Source organism: Dipodomys merriami, unplaced genomic scaffold, assembly GCF_024711535.1.
Source record: "Dipodomys merriami isolate MVZ:Mamm:240054 unplaced genomic scaffold, mDipMer1.0.p SCAF_29, whole genome shotgun sequence".
In the NCBI taxonomy this organism is placed as follows: domain Eukaryota; kingdom Metazoa; phylum Chordata; class Mammalia; order Rodentia; family Heteromyidae; genus Dipodomys; species Dipodomys merriami.
Window position 1 is genome coordinate 12,941,155 of NW_027204381.1, and position 25,123 is coordinate 12,966,277.

The 25,123-nt window shown below is 45.7% G+C and overlaps 1 protein-coding gene across 1 annotated transcript in view; it reads right to left on the reverse strand.

The window, feature by feature from the left end:
* St14 (ST14 transmembrane serine protease matriptase) overlaps positions 1 to 25,123 on the reverse strand; it is a 42,086-nt gene that overhangs the window by 14,297 nt on the left and 2,666 nt on the right. The window contains exons 2-7 of the mRNA XM_070038362.1: positions 4,396 to 4,555; positions 3,988 to 4,115; positions 3,691 to 3,761; positions 2,367 to 2,524; positions 2,148 to 2,183; positions 1,635 to 1,875 (exon numbers count right to left, since the gene is read on the reverse strand). Coding sequence (XP_069894463.1) covers positions 1,635 to 1,875; positions 2,148 to 2,183; positions 2,367 to 2,524; positions 3,691 to 3,761; positions 3,988 to 4,115; positions 4,396 to 4,555 — 794 coding nt within the window. The remainder of the gene's footprint in view (positions 1 to 1,634; positions 1,876 to 2,147; positions 2,184 to 2,366; positions 2,525 to 3,690; positions 3,762 to 3,987; positions 4,116 to 4,395; positions 4,556 to 25,123) is intronic.

Genomic DNA, 25,123 nt, shown 5'->3' on the forward strand with positions numbered 1-25,123 from the left:
CATAGTTAAAACTTTGGAACAGAAACCCAGCCACTCAGGCTCCAGAGCCCACACTGCTAATGACCTTGTCATCTGCCTCTAAGCAATGCAGCAATAGGCAATCATTACAAACAAGACTGAGAGTAGGGCTGACTGATTTGGAAGGAGGTAGTAACAAAACTGAATCTTATTCCTGAAGAGACACACATAAATATATAACAAAAGTATGGGAGGGCTGAGAATGTGGTTTAGTGGTAGAGTACTTGCCTAGCATGCATGAAGCTCCTGACTTCAATTCCTCAGTTCCACATACACAGAAAAAGCCAGAAGTAACTCTGTGACTCAAGTGGTAGAGCACTAGCCTTGAGCAAAAGAAGCTCAAGGACAGTGCCCAGGCCCTGAGTTCAAGCCCCAGGACTGGCAATATATATATATATGTATGAAAAAATACACATCAAAAAAAAAACTCAGATTGGAAGAGGTGCTGTTGCTCAAAGTGGTAGAGCACTAGCCCTGAGTGAGAGCTCAGGGACAGCACCCAAAACCTGAGTCAAACCCCACAACTACTAAAAGAAAAAAAATCTCATATTGCCAAGCACTGGTGGTTCATGCCTGTAATCACTGCAACTCAGGAGACTGAGATCTGAGGGTCGTGGGTTAAAAGCCAGCCCAGGCAGACAAACTGAAGACTCTTATCTCCAATTAAGCAGGAAAAAGCCAAAAGTGGAAGTGTAGATCAGTGCTAAAGAGCCAGCCTTGAGCAAAAAATGTTACACACACAAACACAGAGACACACATACACACACTATACACACCTCATAGAGGTAGTAAGATCCCTAGTAACTTATTCTTATGCTTTTTCTTTCTACTTTCTTCCCTTTTGGATTGTGTATTTCTCTGATGTATAATAATAAAAGAGATAGTCAAGAGGACCTGTCTGCTGAGCCATAGTAGCAAATGACAATTTTAGATTGGTTTGGGCCTGCATTTTAATGCATTAGTAATCAAGAAACATCTACCCATTTCCACAGGGAGGGATGAAAGGCTCTGGGCCCAATTACTGAGGGAAAGGCCTGTGCTCCATCCCGCTAGCTGGGGCCTTCATCTTGGAGCCAGTCTCTCCAGGCCCTGGCAGGTGTTATTAATGATGTCTTTTTATTTGCTGTAACCCTGATGCATTAATGCCACGGAGAGACTGTCCTCCCAGGGTCAGCCAATGCCTAGAGACAGTTGAGAGATCATCTGCAAGTGCAAATCAACCAACTAAGGGCCCACACACCTTGTCCATCAGGCAGGACCCTATAGACAGAACCACTAATCCTTGCCCTAATCATCCCAGGCAGGGGTAGAGGGGTTGGAGGACAGATCTAGGCTCTCAAGCCTGCTAAAATGATTCAAATTGCGTAATCCTAACCCTGTTCACCATGTTCTACACCACATGAAGTCTTGTGTCTATCATCTTCCTTGCCAAAAGTGGATGATCACTTGGGAGATACTTGCTAGTGCCCATGATAAGCGCACACCACACCTGCCCTCCACTGCATTTCACAGAGAACTGTAGCTACAAATTATAAATTGCATTTCACACCTGTACCACAGTTGTTTCAGGGGGTGGATACTGGCAGGGAGCATCATTGCTGCCCCAGGATACTCACTGCACCACAGCATGAGGCTCCACGGGGCTCAGGGTGTCATACACCATGACCAGGTCACTGTTCTGTCCAGTACAGGGAGCCACGTCAAAACTGCGGAAGGTGAGGCTCAGCACAGAGTTGGCATCCCCGCGCAGGGCCCACTGGCAGCGGGCATGTGCTGGGTAGGGGCTATCCGGAAAGCCTGGTGTGGCAAAACGGGTCAGCTCCCCACCTCGGGCGTGCAAGGCAAAACTGCAGCTATCTGTGTAGGAGACAAGAAGATGGGCATGGGTGGGGCGAGGGCTGAGAAGAGCTGGGGACATTAATTTAGGGACTCAGTAGTGCTGCATCTCAGGCTTGATTTCCCCTTCAAAGGCATCCCAGGCATGCCACATCCAGGGGGAAACAAGGCTGGGGGCTCTTCTGAGGGAAATGGAGGAAAAGAATGTCTGACTTCTGGAGATCCACCTGGCACAAGGGGCATCTGGCCATATCCCCCCTCTTGACCATCTAGGGTGGAGGCATGATACTTACTGTCCTGGGTCCTCTGTACCGATCTGGGGTCAGAAGCTGAAGAACAAGAAAGAACATTTGCTGATACCATCTAATTCCTTATGCTGCTTCCGACTGTCCTCAAGGGACAGCCAGCAAGCAGTGCCCTCTCCAGAGCTCCAAGCCTGCAAGTGTCCCCACCACCACCTCGCTCCCCTGCAGGCTGACCACCTAAGCCCACCCCAGCCTTCCCGGACTCACGGAAGGCCACCACCGAGGTCATCACGAAAGAGCTCAGGGCACGTGCTCTGGGAGGCAGAGTGATCACACGCTCCACTGCCATGGCGCGTTCTGCCTCCTCCTCCAGGTGCTGAGGGATGCTAAACTCCGACCAATAGTAGGCAATGACGCTGCCCTCGCTGGGGAGAAGGGGAGTGGGGAGCCTGAGACAAGGAGGCTTCACACATTCACCCACACTTTCTTATACAACTAGGAACGGGTACACACTGAGGCTGTGCCCCAGGCCCCTGGTGGTGTCCACCCATCTGGCAATCCTATTTGAGATTTTGCCCCTTATCCTTACCAACCCCCAAATGCATCCTGGGACAGCTTCAGTTTAGGACCAAGGCAGAATATTTGGAATTTAGCCACTAACTTGGACACACTGTGTCCCAACAGTCCCCGCACAGATCTGATTTCTGATCTGGGAAAGGTGATGACAGTGCCACCTGCCACCCAGCATTCCTCAGGATTCAACTAAACAAGGAACATAAAAAGGTTTTTGGAGCCAGGTGTGATGGTACACACCTGTAATCCCAGTCACTCGGAATGCTGAGACAAAAGGACAAAAAACCTAAGGCCAGGGCTGGGAAGGTGGCTCAGTGGTAGAGTGCTTGCCTCCCATGCATGAGGCCCTGGGTTCGACTCCTCAGCACCACATAAGCAGAAAAAGCCAGAAGTGTCATTGTGGCTCAAGTGGTAGAGTGCTAGCCTTGAGCTGAAGAGCTGTGGGACAGACAGCGCTCAGGCCCAGAGTTCAAGCCCCACAATCAGCAAAAAAAAAAAAAACAAAACAACAACAACAACAAAAAAAAAAAACCTAAGGGTTAAATAGCAAAACCCTATCTTAAAGAAAAAAAAAAAAGTGGGGTTGGGGATGGGTGATAAGGCCAAGCAAGAGCAGTTCAAATGGAATGGAATGTGGCCCAGTGGTAGACCACTTGTTCTACCTTTATGGGGGTCCTAGGTTCCAATCCCAAACTAAGAAACAAATTAAAGAAGGGGGAAAAAGTACTTTGGAAAAAAAAATTATGTTTGCATGGAAGTCTTTCTGAGCACCTCAACTTATTCAAAGCCAAGTTGGAAAAATCACTACCCTCCCTGAACACGTCTCATGTGACAGGCATTGTGCAAAAGTCCTCCCATGCAGACCAATGGAACAAGGGCTCGTCCTTGTCTCACCAAACCAGACTTTCAGCTTCTAACCCCCTGAGTTATGAAGCATTTTGTCCCACACACTACTCCATACTTAGAGGACCCAGACAGGCCAGAGACCACCCCCCTTGAGACCTCCCCCAGCACTCACCTGAAAGCAGTCACAGCAGACTTCTTATGGTAGGGGCCCAGGACAGGGACTTCACTGTATAACAGCTTCAGCTGAGGGGAGGGGACAAGACTCACGATAGGCCAAAGGGCAGCAATGACTGTTTCCCTAAGCCCAGGCTGCACCCTTCCCTCCTGGGATGACCTCCCTCCCCAATTCCCAGACCACCCTTCCCCAGGAGGACCTTGGAGCAAAGATGAGAAGGTTCCTTTCCACTTAGTGGGGCTGAGGGTGCCAGGCTGACAGCAGGGCAGGATTCTGCCCTGGGAATGGACTCACCGCCTCTTTCACCTTGTTGGCCAGGCTTATAAACTCGCTAGAGTTTGAGTTCTCATAAGCGTCTATGAAGTTCTCATTTTTGATCCTCAGGTAGCCATTGAATACCTTCTGAACCCGCACGTTCCGATCTGTGCCAGGCCAAGAGAGCAGTCACAGGTAATGGTACCATCTCCACCTGTCCTCCCTGCCTGCAGCTGCCCACAGCGCCAGAGGAGGGAGTGCCCAAAGACCTGGCTCTGATTGGCTCCCCATCACTCCCCAGCATGCAAAAAAGAACCAGGGAGGCGGTGCCCAGAGAACTGTCCTTCCCAAGCCTTCCCAGCACAGGTGGGCCCCAGGATCTGTCCCTGAAGGAGCAAGGACACATCGTACATCACCCTCCCCACAACCAATCCCAGCTGTACTTACACTGGAAGTGCCACACCAGCAAGCCAGCAACCAGGGAAAGCAAGAGGAAGCTGACCAGCAGGGCTGCCAGTACCACCCAGCGCCTGGGGCCCCGCTTCTCCACCTTCTTGGCATTGTTCACAGGCAGGAACTCCACACCCTCCTCCAAGCCATTCATGTTCTGCAGAGATACATAACACTCAGTAACTTTCCCCACCATACTAACAGCCTCTCAGCCCCACTCAGGAAGGTTAAGGACATCTTGTGAGGGTGAGCTCATGGGAAAGTCAAGAGGGGGAGGGGGTCTTCATCCTTGAATGCCTGGACCACTCTGCTCAGATATGGAGCCCACCACCCAATCAGAGGAAAATGAAGGTGACAGGATAGGCATGAACTGCTTGACAATTGTTCCCTGGGGCTGAGAATGTGGCTCAGTGGTAGAGTGATTGCCTAGCATGCTTGAAGCCCTGGGTTTGATTCCTCAGTACAACATACACAGAAAAAGCAGAAGGTGGCGCTGTGGGAGAGTGCTAGCCTTGAGCAAAAAAAGGTCAGGAACAGTGCCCAGGCCCTGAGTTTTTGTTGTTGTTGTTTTTGTTTTTTTGGGGTCCAGTTGTGGGGCCTGAACTCTGGGCCTGGGCACTGTCCCTCAGCTCTTCAGCTCAAGGCTAGCGCTCTACCACTTGAGCCACAGCGCCACTTCCGGCTTTTTTTTCTTTTTTTTTTTTTGCTTATGTGGTGCTGAGGAATCAAACCCAGGGCCTCATGCATTGTAAGGCAAGCACTCTACCACTGAGCCACCTTCCCAGCCCCCAGGCCCTGAGTTTAAGCCCCAGGACTGGGGAAAAGAAATTGTTCCCTGAAATTTAAAAAAAAAAAAAAAAAAAAAAGTCTGGGTGCCTTCTTGTGGCTCATGCCTATATTCCTAGCTACTCAGGAGGCTGAGATCTGAAGGTGGCAAGTAGAAAGTATGTGAGACTCTTATCTCCAATTAACCACCAAAAAGACAGAATAGAGTGGTGGCTCAAGTGGTAGCAGCACTGACCTTAAGCAAAAAAGGTAAGGGATAGTGCTTAGTCTCTGAGTTCAAGCCCCAGTACCAGCACAAAACAAAACAAAACAAAGGAAATGACAGACTGTTGAAATATAGTTATTGAGGGCCTCAACTTCATCTTTGATGCAGGAGGATGCCCAGGCCACGATTGATACTGTGTGAACCTCTGAGGCCAGCCCCAACCTGCAGTGATGCAGCTGTTCAATTAAGTGCCTCCAGTCACTTGAGCCAGAGGCCTGCAGCAGCACAGGAACTGCTTACCTTACCCAGACGCCTTGCCCTTGCTGATGTTTAACAGCCAAAAGGAAATGGCAGTGTGCCTGGCAAATTGCTTTTCACTATGCGGGGAGCTCATGTGGAGACAGAAAGCCCTGGTCACCATGGGAATCTGTGACCATATAGACCAAGATGTGAAAATAAACCACATTTCAAACAGACAGCAGTGCTCCAGTTTCTCCCTGCCAGGGGAATCCAGGATAAAAGGGACACCAAGACAGAGAGCCGGGAGCCAGGCACCAATGACTCACACCTGTAATCCTAGCTACTCAGGAGGCCGAGACTGAGGATCAAGATTCAAAGCCAGCCCAGGCAGGAAAGTCTGTGATTTTAACCACCAGAAAACCAGAAGTGACACTGTGGCTTTGTGCAGTAGAGCACTAGCTTTGAGTGAAAGAGCTTGGGGAACAGCACCCAGGCTTTGAGTTCAAGTTCCACAACAGGTCCCAAAAAAGATGGAGGACAGGTAGGATGTCCTTGTACTAGTGACAAATGAACAATTTTTTTACTGCATCCCTTAGTCCTGAGGGAACACATGCTCTTCTACTGTGGTATTTTCTGTTCACCCAATAACAGACCCCATAGAACATACAAGGAAAGCAACACCTCACCCAAATTCCACAGACTCAGCCAGTGTCCGTGCTCACGTTCTGTGGTTTTTCTAGTAGTCCACTATTAACAATTAACTCACTGCTGTCCTAGGTTCTCTCAATGCTGTGGCAGAGACATTTACATCTCTCACTGAAATGTCCTAATTGTCTGTGTTTGTGCCTATGTAGTATCGCGCTGAAAAGTGCCACTTGGACCCAGCAACTTCAAAAGCATTCAAGCTGTCAGTTCTAGTTTGTTTCCATGTTTCTAAATCATATGGTAATATCACCATCTTGATTCATCCATTTAAAATACTGACTGATTTCCTGTTTTGACAAATATAGATTTGGGGGTAGGGAGGGTCCTGAGACTTGAACTTGGGGCCTGGGCACTGTCCTTCAGCTTTTTGCTCAAGACTAGTGCTCTACTACCTGATCCATACTCCACTTCCAGCTTTTTAGTGGTTAATTGGAAATAAGGGCCTCATGGACTTTTCTGCCTGAGCTAGCTTCGAACCATGATCCTCAGATCTCAGCCTGCTAAGTAGCTAGGATTAGAGGTGTGAGCCATGGGCGCCTGGCCTTCAACTTACATTTTCTTGAGGCAAGTTTTTATTTGCTTGAATTTCTTCTTGATATACAACTCCATCTCTACATATAATAGCTCAGAGCTCTGTCATCTTCTCAATTTACATGTAATGTCCACCAAATAACTTATTTCATTTTCTTTCTGGTGGCTTTCTCCAAGAGTCTTCCGTCCTTTCTCCTAGTGAACTTCCTACACACCTTGGGAACTACTTCCATCTCTGTCTTGAGTTGAAGCTCTATTTTCTAAAATCCCTTGTCTTCATTCCTCTGGATTTATTTAATTTCCAGTAGCTTTCTGAGGAGGAAATGTTTTTTGATACTTTACATATTTCTGAAAAATACCTAGTTCTACACTCACATGTGTTGATAGTTTGGCTGGGTATACATACAATCCTAGGTTTCAAATAATTTTCACTTAAAATTTGAAAACACCATTTGAGACACATTATAATAGTATAAATCATCATCTCTTCTGCTTGTAACTTTTTAATTAAATGACTTTGTAGTCATTCTCTAAAAGCCTTCAGGTAGTATTTAGAATTGGATCTTCAAATTTCATAGGGTTAAATGAAGGTTCTGCCTTTGGGGAAACTTGCTTATTTCTTAGATATGTTCTTTCCTTTGTTTTCTCTGGTCTGCTTTCCTTGAATCTTATTTTTTCTTCCTCTACTTTATCTTTTCTCTGTATTAGCCATCTCATTTTCTAAAACCTTTTAATTCAGGGTATTTTTTTTTCATTCTTATAATCAAAACTTTTAGTGTGCAAGTATTTTCTTATTCTGAGCTTTCCCTTTTTGTGGCATCTTGCATTCATCTTTTTTTTTTTTTGCCAGTTGTGGGGCTTGAATTCAGGGCCTGGGCACTGTCCCTGAGCTTCTTTGTGCTCAAGGCTAGCCACAGCCCCACTTCTGATTTTTCCGTGGTTAATTAGAGATAAGAGTCTCACATAGCCTTTTCTGCCTAGGCTAGCATTGAGCTGCAATCTTCAGGTCTCAGCCTCCTGAGCAGCTAGAATTACAGGCATGAGCCATAGGCAAACCAGCCTTGTATTCATCTTAAGGATGCGAAATCTGCTCATTTTTACAGTTTCATGGCGTTAACTTTCCATGTTGAAGGCCTTCCACAAATGCCTGAGGTTCCTTGTTTGTTCAATCCTATTTAGGAATTAGGTATAAATGGCTGTCTTGAATATCTGTGTACATGTAACACTGTATGGCACAGTGATTAGCCACATTTGTCTGTTTTTGCTAGGCACTCTAATTGATCAAGAGAATATACAATTGTCTAATCTGGATGGAGTGATTTAAACCCAGCCATTATTGCTCAGAACAGGTAGTAGAATAAACTCAGCCCCTTCTTTCCATTCCTTACTGTAGCCTTACTCTGGGGTCTCAAAACTGTCTATTCTCTGATATTTAGTTTGTTTCAGCTATTCTTCTCATCCACTAAGGGGGAATGGAGGGTAGGTTTTTTTTTTTTTTTCTTGCTTGGGCAGAAATAAGGATTTGGGTTAATATTTGTTTGTTTTTTGTTGGTTGTGAGACTTGGACAGCCTGGGCACTGTCCTTAAGCTTTTTTGCTTAAGGATAGTGCTTTAGCATTTTGAGCCACAACTCCATTTCTGGTTTTTAGGTGGCTCATTGCAGGAAAGAGTCTCACAGACTTTCCTGCCTGGAACTTTCCTGGCTTCGAACTAAGATCCTGAGATCTCAGCCTCTGGAGTAGCCAAGATTGCAAGCATGCCTGGCTCACCTCTACTTTCAGTCATAGTGAGCTAAAGGGCTAAGGATATAGCTTAGTGCTAGAGTGTTGACCTAGCATTTATGAAGCCCTTAGAAAATAAGAATCTCGGCCTGAGAAGGTGGCTCAGTGGTAGAGTGCTTGCCTTGCATGCATGAGGCCCTGGGTTCGATTCCTCAGCATCACATAAGCAGAAAAAGCCAGAAGTGGCGCTGTGGCTCAAGTGGTAGAGCGCTAGTCTTGAGCTGAAGAGCTGAGGGACAGCGCCCAGACCCAGAGTTCAGGCCCCATGACTGGCAAAAAAAAAAGAAAAAGAAAAAAGAAAATAAGAATCTCATGACATGATTTGAAGGCTCATTATAAAGGCAATGATTTTATTAAATTCCAAAAGTCATACATTTCACTTCTAAGGGTGATGTTTTATTCCATGATATTTCCCGGTTTGAGCAGCCTTTGCTTGTTTTCTTTCTTTCTTTCTTTCTTTCTTTCTTTCTTTCTTTCTTTCTTTCTTTCTTTCTTTCTTTCTTTCTTTCTTTCTTTCTTTCTTTTTTGGTCAGTGGTGGGGTTTGAACTCTGGGCCTGTACACTGTCCCTGAGATTTCAGCTCAAGGCGAGCACTCTACCACTTGAGCCACAGTACCACTTTTCTGGTGGTTAACTGGAGATAAGAGTCACGGAGCCAGGCACTGGTGGCTCACGCCTGTAATCCTAGCTACTCAGGAGGCTGAGATCTGAGGATCGAGGTTCAAAGCCAGCCCGGGCAGGAGAGACAGTGAGACTCCTATCTCCAATAAACCACCAGAAAACCGGAAGTGGCGCTGTAGCTCAAGTGGTAGAGCACTCACCTTGAGCTGAAGAGCTGAAGGACAGCGTCCAGGCCCAGAGTTCAAGCCCCATGACTCACCAAAAAAAAAAAAAAAGAAGAGTCACGGACTTTCCTGCCCAGGCTGGCTTTGAACTGCAATCCTCAGATCTCAGCCTCCTTGGTAGTCAGTATTACAGGTGTGAGCCACTAGCCCCCAGCTCTTTGGTTGTTATCTAAATGTACTACCTTCTTGCTCTTTCTCAGGATCTCACTCGGCTTTTCTAGATTACCTTTGGACTTGTCATTGGTTTTCTCTATCAGATTATAAATTTTCTTTCGATGTATGATGGTCCTTGGTTGTCTATGAGCAGAAGGAAGGAAGCAAGGAAGGAAGGAAGCAAAGAAGGAAGGAAGCAAGCAAGGAGGCAGGGAGAGAGGGGGGGAGGGAATGCATCAGTAAAGAAAGAAATACCAGGAAATCATTACTATGTTTAGATACATTGCCAATTTGCAGATAATTTCCTATTTTTTTATTTTTATTTTTTTTAACAGTCCTGGGGCTTGAACTCAGGGACTGGGCACTGTACTTGAGCTTCTTTTGCTCAAGGCTAGCATTCTACCACTTCAAACCACAGTGTCACTTCTGGCCTTTTCTGTTTATGTGGTACTGAGGAATCAAACCCAGGGCTTCCTGCATGCTAGGCAAGCACTCTACCACTAAACCACAGTCCCAGCCCCTCCTACCTATTTTCTTCCCTACTACCACCCTAACCATTTTCTGAATCGCCAAGGCTGGCACTACCTCCCTATTACTGAAATAGCAAGGACAAAAGATGAGGCAAAATAATGTTCCATCAAAGTCACTATACTTGCGGGCAGATCCAGAATTTGATGGTGGTTGCCTGAGTTCAGGGGCTTCAAACACAGAGAGAACTGATTAATCAATAACCAGCCTACTCCTTTTTATAGCCCTAACTCTGTTCCATCTTGGGGCATAACAAAGACCATCCTGCAGAACTCTTAACACTTTACTGATAAGGGAACTGAGGCTGAGTGAGAGGGCGTGGCCTGCCAAGGCTAGGAAAGCAGCAAAGCAGGGACAAAAGCCAAGCTCTTCCAACTCTGAAGCAGGGTTTCCAGCATATGAATGCTCAGCCTCAGAGTCCAATGCAGGAAGTAAAGGAGTAGTGTCTGTGGCCTGAGTCAACCAAAGAGAAAGGATACTTGTGCCTGCTTTTGCCTATCTGTTTCTCCTTAAAGGTAAACATCTCTGCAGGTGCACATACAAAACCATGTTGTGAAGCCAGGTGCTCACTTACTACTAACACAGATAGAGATCATGTGATTGGGGTGGCCTCTCCCTACCTGCCAGCTCCACTTGGGTCTTGGCCAGAGTCCACAGAAACACAACATGGCTGTAGGTCACTGAGAGAACAGAGGAAGAAATGGCTTCCAGGATGGAAAAGAATGAAGGACTTGGGGTGTGCACTGAGACAGATCTTGGAGAGGTAAAAAGGGGAGAAATCAGGGGCAGGCTGCAGGATTGAGATTTGATTACTGCCATTCCTATCCCACTCTCTAGAGGGAAAGGTGTGTCAGGTCCGAAAACTCAGGAAGGGAGTATGTAGATGCCCAGGAGCCATTCACTTACAGTTAACTTAAACAAGTGTTTCCAAGGCCAGTGTTTATCCAAATAAAAACCAATGTATTGAAGGCAAGAGAGAAAGAGAGAGACAGACAGACAGAGATTTAATTTCATTTACTAATATAGGAACCAGCCTTCTCCCACTAAGTCAGAAGGACTGGAAGCTAAATGCTGAGCAAATGCAACTCTGTCTACATTAACCAAAGGATCTCCCACTAAGATGCCTTGTGATTTGCTGTGTAAATCACTAGGAAGCAAACTCTCCATGTCCCACAATCCTCAGACTTTGGAACCAACAAATCCAAAGAGTTTGTCATTGGTAGCTTAGAGCATGGTACTTGTTAGAGAAAAGCAACTTAGTAAGTAGCTCTACACTCATCAACAACAAAAATAGTATCCAAAATCCAACCAGTGCAGATAGCTACAAATAACTCTTCCTGCTAAAGACTATTCTTCATTTAACTAAGTTAACTCTGGTGTCATCTGCTGGGAAGGCAGGGATCATCCAATCCTGAAACCCAAAATGGTCACTTGGGACTCCCAGAGAAGGACTGGAAAGGCCATTCACATCATGAGTAGAAACCTGTTTCTGCAACTGGCAAACAAGGTCAAGGGTCAGAGATGATGTCACCATCTATGACCACAGGTGAGTGGCTCAGACCTGAGTCTAGGACAAGGGTGGCTAGATTGATGAGCCACTACCAACTGTCACTCTCCCGTTGCACATTCAATGACTCAGTGTACCCACCCACAGATGGGGCGGACTTCGATTCCATCACCACCACTCTCAGGAGCATGAGAGTCATAAAATGTCTCTGTGATTGTTCAAGCAAGAAAGAAAAGTACAGACTGAGAATGAGGAAGGCTTCCAAGGTAAGAAGGCATTCTGTGCACTGTCAAATTGCTTTCCTGCTTAAGGAGAAAGGCTAAGCCAACATAAATAACCATACCAGCCAGTTCTAGTTTCATCCTGGCCAGTCTCTAGAAACACTGTATGGCTGAAGGCCATCTCAGACCACAGAGCATAGAACATCCTCCAAAATGGAATGTTGTATTTGTCATCTGTTGGCACAAGAGATGTGGGCAGTGCTGGGCCAGATAGCAGAGGCAGATGCAGAGAAAATCCTCTTCCTGGAACTGCTCATTATAGGCATACCTTTCTTTATTGAACTTTGCTTTATGGCACTTTGAAGATAATTGTGTTATTTAGAAACTGAAGGTGTGCTTAACCTGTGGGTGCCATTTTTCCAGTAGCTCTGATGATTGCTACCATTTTAGAGCAAGAGCACTTTTACTTAAATTATATATGTTGGTTAGTTTGGGGGGTTTGTTGTTGTCATTGTTGTTTACATTGTTTACCCAAGAGACATTACAGGATAAATGTAACTTTTCATGTTTTTGGTTTATTGTTTTTGTTTTTTCCTCAGTTGTGGGGCTTGAACTCTGGGCTTGAGCACTGTCTCAGCTCTTCAGCTCAAGGCTAGCGCTCTACCACTTGAGCCACAGCACCACCTCTGGCTTTTTCTGCATATGTGATGCTGAGGATTCGAACCCAGGGCCTCATGCATGCAAGGCAAGCACTCTACCACTGAGCCACCTTCCCAGCCTAAATGTAACTTTTATATATACTGGGAAGCCAGAAACCTCGTGTGACTGTCTATGGGACATTCTGGTTACTAAAGGAGTTTGGAACGGGACCCATGGCATCCCCAAGAACTTGTCTCCAGCTAAGAGGGACTAGCTTAGATTTAGATGGTCTGAAGTTAAACCAGTAGGCACAGGTAAACTGAGGCAGCTGTACAGACAGCAGACAGCCCACCTGTAAATTCCAGAGGGTGAGTTGCCACCCCACCTGCCACCCTCCCAGTCCAGGATCTAATCCAGAAAGGACACTTGAAAAAGTCATCATGAAAAGATGACAGAGGGATGCATGAGAAGCGTGCAGGGATGGGGGTGGGGGATGGGGGAGAGACCCATGTTGGAAACATACAAGGTACCCACCAACCCTAGGCAATTGATATTCTGAAAGACCAGATTCTTGGGGCTGGGAAGGTGGCTCAGTGGTAGAGTGCTTGCCTTGCATGCATGAGGCCCTGGGTTCAATTCCTCAGAACCACATAAGCAGAAAAAAGCCAGAAGTGGTGTTGTGGCTTAAGTTTAGAGTGCTAGTTTTGAGCTGAAGAGGTGAGGGACAGTGCCCAGGCCCAGAGTTCAGACCCCACGACTGACACATACACGCACGCACGCGCACGCGCGCACACACACACACACACACACACACACAGATTCTTGGCTGGCACTGGTATCTCATGCTGGTAATTCTAGCTACTCAGGAGGCTGAGATCTGAGGACAAAGTCAGCTCAGGCAAGAAAGTTCATTGAGACTCTCATCTCCAATTAACCACCAAATAGAGCCAAAAGTGGAGGAGCAGCTCAAGTAGTAGAGCCACCAGTCTTTAGTGAAAAATCTAAGGGACAGAGAGCCTTGGCCCTGAGCTCAAGCCCCAGTACAGGCAGAAAGAAATTGAGAAAGACAGATAGAGAGGTTAGGAAGTTAGAAAGGAAGGGAGGCGGGGCTGGGAAGGTGGCTCAGTGGTAGAGTGCTTGCCTTACATGCATGAGGTATGCATTCCTCAGCTCAGCACCACATAAGCAGAAAAAGCCGGAAGTGGGGCTGACGCTCAAGTGGTAGAGTGCTAGCCTTCAGCTGAAGAGCTGAGGGACAGCGCCCAGGCCCAGAGTTCAGGCCCCACAACCGATAAAAAAGAAAGAAAGAAAGGAAGGGAGGAAAGGAGGGAGGAAGGTGGGGGGAGAGCAAGCAAGCAAGCAAATATATTCTACAAAAAGTTATTAGTCTCCCCACCTGTCATTCCCAAGATTTGTTAACTTGTGAAAAAGAACAATAGAAAAAGAAACTGAAACACATACAGCACCAGATTCCCAAGCCCCTCTCCCAGGAGAGGGTAGAGCCTAGGATCTAGAAGGTTATATGAATGTATGTGTGTTTGTGCTGGTCCTGGGGCTTGAACTCAGGGCCTGGGCACTGTCTCTGAGCTTCTTTTTGCTCAAGGCTAGCACTCTACCACTTAAACCACAGCACCACTTTTCTGAGTAGTTTATTGGTGATAAAAGTCTTATGACAGGGGCTGGGAAGGTGGCTCAGTGGTAGAGTGCTTGCCTCACATGCATGAGGCCCTGGGTTCAATTCCTCAGCACCACATAAACAGAAAAAGCCACAAGTGGTGCTATGGCTCAAGTGGTAGGGCTCAGGGACAGAGCCCAGGCCTAGAATTCAAGCCCCATGACCGACGAAAAAAAAAAAAAGTCTTATGACATCCTTGCCCAGACTGGCTTCAAACCGCAATCCTCAGATCTCAGACTCCTGAGTAGCTAGTCAGGTGCTGGTAGCTCATGCATACAACCCTAGCTACTCAGGAGGCTGAGATCTGAGGATCTAGACATTTTTTAAAGAACTTCAGGTCATTCTTTTCTTTTCTTTTCTTTTCTTTTTTTTTAGATCTGAGACCAGGACTTGATTTGGTTACCTGACACTTTAGTTTATTGGCTAGTACTCTACCAACTGAGCCACAATCCAACTCTCAGGTTATTCTTAGGAAGCCAAGAGTACGAAGTTGCACCTGCCCTTTCCAGTTCCCAGGCAGCTGGCTCACCCACTTCCCATCACCAGGAGAGGAGGCTACTAGGTGGACCAGTCCCAGCATGTCTATTTTAAACCATTATTTGAGATGCAAGGTACTGGCTGTGCAGGATTGGGCTTTACTTCCTGCCCTGGGGACCCTCCTACTATAGATTATAGCATTACCCCACACCTGTGGCTGTCACCAATTTCCTCCAAAGCACATACTCCCAGCTCCTTCTCCAAGCTGGTGAGGACTCTCTACCCATTTGCCTCCTGGCCCTTTCATCCTTGCCCTTTGACCCTGTCACATTCCTTAGCTTCCCCACCAGACAGAGCTGCTGAGAAATGGATATGGCTTTGGGATCCAACCAGGATACAAGAAGGATCCTGATTTTTATTTCTTATTTTTTTACCATTCCTGGGGCTTGTACTCAGGGCCTGGGCCCTGTCCCTGAGCTTTTGTGCTCAAGGCTAACACTCTATCGCTTGGGCCACAGTTCACTTCTGACTATTTTTTGGGCAGTTAATTGCAGATAAAAGTCTCATGGAAAGCCAGGTCCATTGGCTCATGCCTGTAATCCTAACTAATCAGGAGGCTGAGATCTGAGGATTGTGATTTAAAACCAGCCCAGGCAGGAAAGTCCATGAGACTCTTATCACCAATAAGCCATTCAGAAAACTGGAAGTAGCACTGTGGTTCAAGTGGTAGAGTGTTAGCCTTGAGCTCAAGAGCTGAGGGACCAGAAGGACCAGAGTTCAAGCCCCACAACCAACAAAAAAAGAAGAAGAAGAAGTCTCATGGATGGGCAGAGGGAAAGTGGGAGAAAAACAAGGGGAGGGGTAACAATGTTCAACAAGAAAGGTACTCATTACCATATGTTTGTAACTGGTAACCCCCCTGTACATCACCTTGACAATAAAATCAAATTTAAAAAAAAGTCTCATGGACTTTCCTGCCTGGGCTAGCTTGAACCACAATCCTCAGATCTCAGCCTCCTGAGTAGCTAGGATTACAGGCATGAGCCACTCAGCAACCAATGGATCCACATTTTTCTACCTATGTGTAACTGCAGTCTATCAGGGGAACAGAAAGCTGACCCGCGGCCAACAGCTCTCGCTGAATAAAGTTAACCAAAAGGTTCCAAACTTATTCAGATCATAAAGGCAAGTCCCTCAGGGGGCCAACTGAAGGTACTCTGTCAACACAGAAAGAATCTCTGCCATCAAGTAGCCCAGCTTGACATGTGTTATGTTCCTGATCTGTCCCCACTCTTAGGGAAGTCCAGGGCACTGCCCACACAGCCTCAGGATAGGGGCCACACACAGATGCCACAAGATCCTGCCTCCAAGGAGACAAAGTCTACACTGCAGGGAGGACTCCTGACACAGGACTGCTCTTAGTCTTTGTAGGGTGGGATGGATATGACCCAGATGAAGGGTCTACCTGCAAACCCTGAGCCCTTGGGACAAATACTACCTCAGGCTTTCCCTCTTAAAACTGGGTTAATGATCCCTTATGGCATTCTAAGTGGAGCAGCTATGGAACATAATTATCCAATTCCCACTAATGACAGGGCCTACATACTATCTCCCTTTGATTTGGTCTTCTCCACCCACCTTCCATCCATCTGTCCAAAGCCAGGCATCCAGTCCTCCCTCCAGCCTGGAGGGAAAATAAATGGGATTCAAAGATTAAACAAAAACCATGACCGTATAAGTCTGCGTGGGCCTTGATGACACCAGTTAGAAGTAGGTCTTCCCAGAGGCCCAGTGTGTGTGAAGGGCTGAGTCGGTGCAATCTACCTGCCCCAGAAAGGCCTCTTCGCCTGCCCCATTCTCTGCTCCTTCCATTTCTAGCTTCCCAGATTAGCACTCCATTGTTTGTTTTCTGTTTTTCTTAGGGGGAGAGGGTTACTGCAGATGGAAAATAGGTCCTCAAGTATGCTAGGAGATGGATGGATAGGTGATTGATGGATATCTATATTCAGATAAATATTCATATTCAGCTTTAGGTAACCTCCTACATCAGGCTGGGACAATCTAGGAAACTCCAGTTTCCAAAACTTTGTTTCCTTGGAAGGGGAGAGAATGCTATAAGTATTCTCTAGGGTTCTACCTCCCTCAAGCACTCTATATCAAACTTGGCTAGCCTCAAATCCAAGTTTGGACTCTACCTGGTCTCTTCCTCTCCTCACTCTTGACTCTCAGTTCAGTTTGCTAAAGAATTCTTATCTCTAGCTCTTTGAATCCATGACGTTCATGAAGATTTAGCCTTGTTTGCCAAAGATCCTCTTTCCAGCCCAACCATCCTACCTTCTTCCTGTCCTGAGCTATCATCAGCAATAGCAGAACCCAACAGATCCATCCGAAACTAAACAAGAACATCTTTCCATTCATTTTCTAGATTTTTCACAGAGCCTGTTTCTAATCTAGGGGCAAGTATATTTTTTATTACTGAAATTTTTATTGAGATCAATAGAGATTCCCAAAAGCTATAAGAAATAATCTGGGAGGTTCTTTGTATCTTTTGCCCAGTCTCATCCCCCGCCCCTAGAGGCAATACTTGATACAACTGTTATTATGATATTGACATTACACTGATGTAATCCACAGATCTGACTCAATTTCTCTATCTTCCTTGTACTCATGTGTATGTGCTCATGTGTAGTCTATCATTAGTATAGTTTTCAGTATCCACTATCAGTCAAGACTATAAATAGCTTCAACACAAGAGGTCTCCTACTGCCTGTGGAACCAGACCCACTCCCTTTCATTATCCACCTTCCTCAGTTCCTAAAACACTAGATTTGTTCTGTTCTAACACTGAAGTCATACAGTATGTAAGATTTAGACTACAGGGTTTTTTTTCACGATGCATAGTTCCCTAGAAAATCATCCAGGCCACTGTGTCTATAAAAAGATGGATAATATCCCTTTCTATGTTTGAGGAGTATTCCATGATGTGTAGGTGCCATTCTCCTTTTAGGTACCCAGAGATCTGCAGAATTTATTAGAGAAGCCCAAGGCCCATCTATGGAACCTCTGAGAATTGTCTAGAGTCTATCTGTGACTCCCAGACTCCTCACTGAGCTACAAATCTAAGAAGCTACCATGGCAAAAGGGCCAAAAATCAAACAAGGAACACTCCATCCCTGGAGGAGGGTTGGAAGTCCCTGGGCCCAAAATTACAACACAGTACTACAGGACTCTTCCTTCAGAATCAGACTGGGACAGGAAGCATCTCACATCCCATCTTCCCAAAGCCATCAAAACTCAGCATTGAACAGAACCAGTACAATTTCTCCTGCTCAGGGCAGAGCTGGAAATACGCATGTTAGTGTTTATGCACACTCTGGGTCTGCTAACCAAACTCAATTCTTCCTATCACAAAATGTTTTCTAAGCCTCTGGCCATCAGGGTTAATCTCCTGTGAATATAATTTTTGGTATACTGTATTATTAATGACATAAAGACAGGAATATATATGTTCAGTTTTTCTTTTCAACTATTTCCAGTAGATAGTATGGCTACTTCTTATCCTTCATGATTTATCAGATACTTGATCTGAGAACTCTCCAGGAGACCACCCCCAAGATGCTCAGCGTGATGGAGGAGGTGAGAAGAAGGGCTGTCTCAACTCTACAGTCCCAGCATAGATTGAGACAGTTAATAAATGTTTGATGAATTAATCAGCTACAACTCACATCACCGGTTAAAAAGTGAATTCACATTATAATTCCACATGGGGGAGGACATATGCACACATATAAACAAATATCCAGGGTTGGGAAGGTGGCTCAGTGGTAGAGTGCTTGCCTTGCATGCCTGAGGCCCTGGGTTCGATTCCTCAGCACCACATAAGCAAAAAGAAAAAAGCCGGAAGTGGCGCTGTGGCTCAAGTGGTAGAGCTCTAGCCTTGAGCTGAAGAGCTGAGGGACAGCGCTCAGGCCCAGAGTTCAGGCCCCAGAACCGGACCCAAAAAAAAAAAAAAAATCCACATAGACATGTGTATATATGCATAGAAGACTTTTGGTATGGTAGCAGCCATCATTTGTGTGGCTTTCCGACATTATTATGAAATACATGAAGTTGTTATAAAGAGAAAGGCTTATTTGCCTCATAGTTTTGGAGGTTTCAGTCTATGACCAATTCCTCCCATTGTTTTTGGGCCTGGGCTGGGACATCATGATGGCAACATGTGGCATAGCCAAGCTGTTTATCTCATGCTGGACACATGAAGAAGAGAAAGGGGAAGCCTGCAAAGACATAGAGACCTCCAACCAAACCAGACAGCAGTGGCTCACACCAGTAATTCTAGCTGCTCAGGAGACTGAGATCTGAGGAACATGGTTTAAAGCTAGCCTGGGCAGGAAAGTCTGCTAGATTCTTATCTGCAATTAACCACAAAAATAAATAAGTGGAACTGTGGCTGGAGCTAGCCTTGAACAATGACAGCACCCAGGCGCTGAGTTTGAGTCCCAGTACTAACACACACACACACACACACACACACACACACACACACACACACACACACACACACACACACACACACACACACACACACACACACACACACACACACACACACACACACACACACACACACACACACACACACACACCTTCAACCAGGCTCCATCTTTAAGAGTTCCCCTAGCCAGGCACCGGTGGCTGATGCCTGTAATCCTAGCTACTCAGGAGGCTGAGATTTGAGGATCACAGTCAAAGCCAGCCTGAGCAGAAATATCCGAGACTCATACCTTCAATTAACAAAAAACCAGAAGTGGTGCTGTGGCTTAAAGTGGTAGATCCCTGAGCCTTGAACAAAAAAAGCTCAGGCACAGAGCCCAGGCCCTGAGTTCAAGCCCATCAACCAACAAAAAATAAAAATAAAAAAGTTCCCACCACCTCCCAGTAGAGTCATGCGGGGGACCAAGCCTTTCACACAAGTACCCTGAGGGGACACTTACAATCCAAATGATAGCCCAGTTTGTTGGGATTCAAATCTAGTGAGAAGCAGGTAGTTTATTCTTGTAATCCTAACTACGGGGGAATTAGTATGAGATCTGAGGAATACAGTTTGAAGCCAGCCCAAGCAGGAAAATCTGTGACACTCTTATCTTTAATTACCAAAGAGCCAGAAGTGGAGCTGTGGCTCAAGTGGTAGAACACAAGCCTGTTTCTCTCACTGAGGGTGGTGTTGTGTGTGTCTTAACACAGATGGGGATAGTCTGTTCACAGCAGCCAATCATGTGTGTTGTCCTGCTCTTTCTGACTGACTCATCATTAGAGCATCCAAGGTATGGACCTTTCCCTCCCATCTCACTGTCAGTTACAAAGCAGAGAAGCAAAAGTTCCAAGTCTTCATATGATTTCTTACCAAAGAGGAAGTGGCATAGAACCTGGGAGGAAGTGAGGGGCAGCCTCAGGCAACCACCTGAAGGGACCCTCTTGAGGCTCAGTCAGACACAAACCTAGTAGGACTCAGGTCCTCCAGCTATCAAGTTTTCCACCATGCCCAACGGACAGCAAACTGCTATGCCTTCCCCTGAACACAAAAGACTTGGTACACACCACCATCACACACTAGACAAAAACACATGCAATTAAGCCAGGAGCCCATGGCTCACACCTATAATCCTAGCTACTCAGGAGACTGAGAGTTGAGGAACACAGTTTGAAGCCAGCCTCGCAGAAAAGTCTGAGACTATTGAGGTATAGTTCAAGTGGTAGAGTGCAAGCCCTGGTACCAGCACAAAAAATAAATCAATAAATAAATACATATCTGTCTGCAGTGGAACAAAGTGCAAGAAATGGAAATAACCTGATTTGTCAGCTTGAGTGGCTGAGTAGTTTTTTTCAGCTTAAAATGCCCACCATAATTTCATAATCATATTCTTTTTTTTTTTTTTTTGTCGGTTGTGGAGCTTGAACTCTGGGCCTGAGCACTGTCCCTCAGCTCTTCAGCTCAAGGCAAGCACTCTACCACTTGAGCTACAGCGCCACTTGGGGTTTTCTAGTGGTTTACTGGAGATAAAGAGTTTCACGGACTTTCCTACGCAGGCTGAGATCCTCAGCCTCCTGAGTAGCTAGGATTACAGGCATGAGCCACTGGCGCCCAGCTGTAATCATATTCTTAATAAACAAAGCTACATTTTGTTAAAAGCCTTGTTGAAGTCATACCTCCAGCTGTGCTCCTAGTCTGCTACCTAAATAACCTCATCAAAAGGGAAACCAGACAAATTCGGAGCAAGGTGACTCTGGTGTTGGCGCCTGATGATCATTACCCTCTTATTTTTTTATATGCTCCCAACTATGTCTAATGATGTGTTCTGGGATTTTGCTGGGAATATGAATTCATCAAACACCGTCCCATTTGGAATACGGTTTTATAATAGCATTGTGGTTAAGCTCCTTGGCTTTGAAGTCCCACAGATCAAGGTTTGGATTCTTGCTCTACATCTTACTGCCTTTGGGCCATGTACAGAACAAGCCCTTTGAGCTTAAGTCTTCTTGTCTGTAAACTAAACATTTTTCTTAGTATCTAAGTGAGGACTTAGATAATCATACTCATATTTAAGGAAGAGGAGAAAGGATGTTCATGTTCTCCACTCTTCCTCCATCGCCATCATTACCACCACCACCACCTCAGCATCATCAGTGGGTCAGAGAAAGAACAAAGTCGAAATTTTGACCAGTTAATCAGTTATCATATCACAAGGATTCCAGAGAAAACCCCCATGTATCACTAACCACAGACAAAATGGGCAAAGTAAGAAAGACGTATGTACACCTAAGACAGAATCTTTAGTAGGGATCTGCTTCTAGAAAAGTCTTTGAAAGAAGGAGGAAGGGGAGGAGGAGGAGGAGGAGGAGAAAGAAAAGTCCTTGATGAAGTCTGGGCATATAACTCAAGGATAGAGTACTTGCCTAGTACATGTGAGGGCCTGGCTTCAATCCCCAACACCATACACACACACACACACACACACACACACACACACACACACACACACACACACGTAAACAAAGACGAAACAAAGACAAAAGGGCAACCACTGCCCATAAGCCAATGCTAAAGACCCTTCTTACCACAGACATCTAGGATGAGTATATTGAGAAGCCCAGAAGTTTTCATCCTCATCATCTCAATGCTACTTAATCACTTATAAAATGTAGCCCAAGCTGGGCACCGGTGGCTCATAACTGTAATCCTAGCTACTCAGGAGGCTGAGATCTGAGGATTGCAGTTCAAAGCCAGCCTGGGCAGGAAAGTCCATGAGACTCTTATCTCCAATTAACCATCAGAAAACCAGAAATGGCACTGTGGCTCAAGTGGTAGAGCACTCGCCTTGAGCTGAAGAGCTGAGGGACAGCGCCCGGGCCCAGAGTTCAAGCCCCATGACCAACAAAAATAAAAATAAAATAAAATAAAATGTAGCCCATCTCATGCTCAGAATCACACAGAAAAATAATGAATAAACTAAATTCTTACCCTGAGTAATCCGTCTCTTTCTGGGCCTACTGGGCATGCAGATCTGTTTTGCATGTCACAGTCCAGGTAGAATACAGTAGAGCCAATGCACTAGGTTCTAACCTAGATAGAACTACCACCCTGCTGTCTGACTTCAAGCACACTGCTCAGCCTGTCTATCCCTCATCCTTCTCACTCACCTATAAAAGGTTAATAATGACAGCAGTTGCCACACCATTTCTGTGGGTCCTACATCTGAGAAATGAATAAAAGTTTTAATTGTGTTGCTGAGGGAGTAAGTCAGTGGTACAGCACTGGCGTAGAATGCACAAGTCCTGCAAAAATAATGTAAAAATAAAGCTGGCCACCAGTGGTTCATGCCTATAATTCTAGCTATTCAGGACACTGAGATCTGAGGATTGAGGTTTGAAGCCAGAAAGAAAAGTCCATGAGATTCTTATGCCCAATTAACCAGCAAAAAGCAGGAAGTGGGAACTGTAGTTCAGGTGTCAGTGCCAGCTTTGAGTGAAAAAGTTAAGGGACAGCACCCAAGCCCTGAGTTCAAACCTCAATAGTAGCACATAAAAAGAAAAAAAAAAGAAGAGCCAAGCGCTGGTGGCTTACACCTGTAATCCTAGCTATTCAGGAGGTTAAGATCTGAGGATCCCAGTTTAAAGCCAGCACGGGCAGGAACGTCTGTGAGACTCTTATCTTCAATAAACCACTAGAAAACCAGAAGTGGCACTGTGGCTCAAGTGGTAGAGCACTAGCCTTGAGCTGAAGAGCTCAGGGACAGTGCGCAGGCCCAGAGTTCGAGCCCCATGACCAACAAAAATAAAATAAAATAAAAATAAATAAATAAATAAAAATATTGTATCTGACTAAACAGGTGCAGACTTTCTTCATATCACAATCTCCTAAACAATACAGTATAGCAACTGTTTATATCACATTACATGTTATGCAAACAATCACACCACATGACAATATTCAGTCAACAAGGACCACATATACAATGGTGTATGCCATATAGCCTTGTATACAGCAGGCTACATCATGAAAGTTGTGTAACAATACTACAATATTCACACATCAACCAGATCTCCTAGTGACAAAGTTCTTAATATGCATCCCTATCATTACACAACGCATGACTGCAGCATTACATGAGGGACTTGCGCACATCAGACTCACCTGTTCACAAGGCATCCTGAATATTAAGGGGCAGCTGTATTGACTTATCGGGCAATAGCTCGAGTCCTGGCAGTGATACCTAGGGCTGTTGACGGAGCCCTGGGATCTGGGCTCCTCAGAGACCCTGGCACATTCTCCCTCCCCTTCCAAACACAAACTGGTGTGGGCAAAACCACAGACCAAAGAAGGAACAGACAACAGGGAACGTTAGGATCACAGTGCAATGGAGGACAGAAGCCACTGGCCACAGCAGCTAGCAGCAGTGAGAGAGAAAACTGGTTCTCCTTCTGCAGCCTGTGATATGACACTTCAGCTACCATGTTGGCTCTGAGCAAACCTAGTTTTGATCATTTTTCCTGGCATTCAGTGATTTAGGCTTCATGCCTACTAAGCAGCAACCATGAACCTCCACATGTTCCCAGAAACTGGAAGAAGGAAGGGTTTCTAAAGCTCCCTGGCAAAAGAACCTGAGAGTTCTCACCTGCACAGCACTCCTAGACTGTTGTGGCTCACTGCCTCCCTGCCTCCCTCAGCCCTGCATACATGCTTAAAGACAACAAGAATGAAGTTGGCTGCTGGTGGTTCATGCTTGGAATCCTAGCTGGGGCGAGAGGCTAAGATCTGAGAGGATTGTGGTTCAAAGTCAGCCCAGGTGGAAAAGTTTTTGAGACTCTTAACTATAACAAACCACAAAAGAAAAGAAAAGAAAAGAAGAGAAGGCAAAAAACCAGAAGTAGAGCTGTGGCTCAAGTGGTAGAGTACCGGCCTTGAGTAAAAAGATCAAACAAGAACATGAGACTCTGAATTCAAGTTCCAATACCAGCGCGCGCGTGCGCGCGCGCACACACACACACACACACACACACACACACACACACACACACACACACGAAAACAAAAAGGGATGTACAAATGTCTGTCAGCTCTTTCCATTGAAGCTGGAGAAGGGAAGGAAAAGGTCACAAGAAGAGAGAGTCTAGATTGCTCATTGCTGGGATGATTTCCTCAACACTCCTTGGAAACAGTACTATGTCTTTTATAAAGTGAGGGATGATTAGCACCAGTGGCTCACATCTGTAATCCTAGCTACTCAGGAGGCTGAGATCTGAGGATTGCAGCTCAAAGCCAGCCTGGGCAGGAAAGCCTGTGAGACTCTTATCGCCAATTCACCACCAGAAAACTGGAAGTAGCACTGTGGCTCAAGTGGTAGAGTGTTCGCCTTGAGTTGAAGAGCTCAGGGAAAGCACCCAGGCCCAGAGTTCAAGCCCCCATGACCGACAAAAATAATAAAAAAAAAATGAAATAAAGTGAGAGCATCACTGATAACTGGCATTCTCAGTGTCTTGTCTTGCACCCTGGTAATATTATATCACCTTCTTGTTGGTCTCAAAACCCAATTCAAATAATTTGATCTGGACACCACACTGTAACTTACAAAGGGCTTTCATGCAAAATTTCCCTTTAAATCTTTGCAGCAAAGCTGGAACATAGATGTCATCCCATTATAGAGCCAGAAAAACTGAGGTTTACAAAAATTAGATATTAGATTACAGCAGCTCTAGGCCTTGGCTCCGTGCTGCCTGTTTCGGTCATCATATCAGATACCTCCAGTCCAATTTTCCCTGGCACTTCCAACCCGAGTAGGACTGTTGTCTTCCTAAGTGCCTGAACTGGGCTTTGCCAATCTTGTACTCATGACACTGAATGTGACTCCAGTCTACACTTCATGGGGTAACCCTG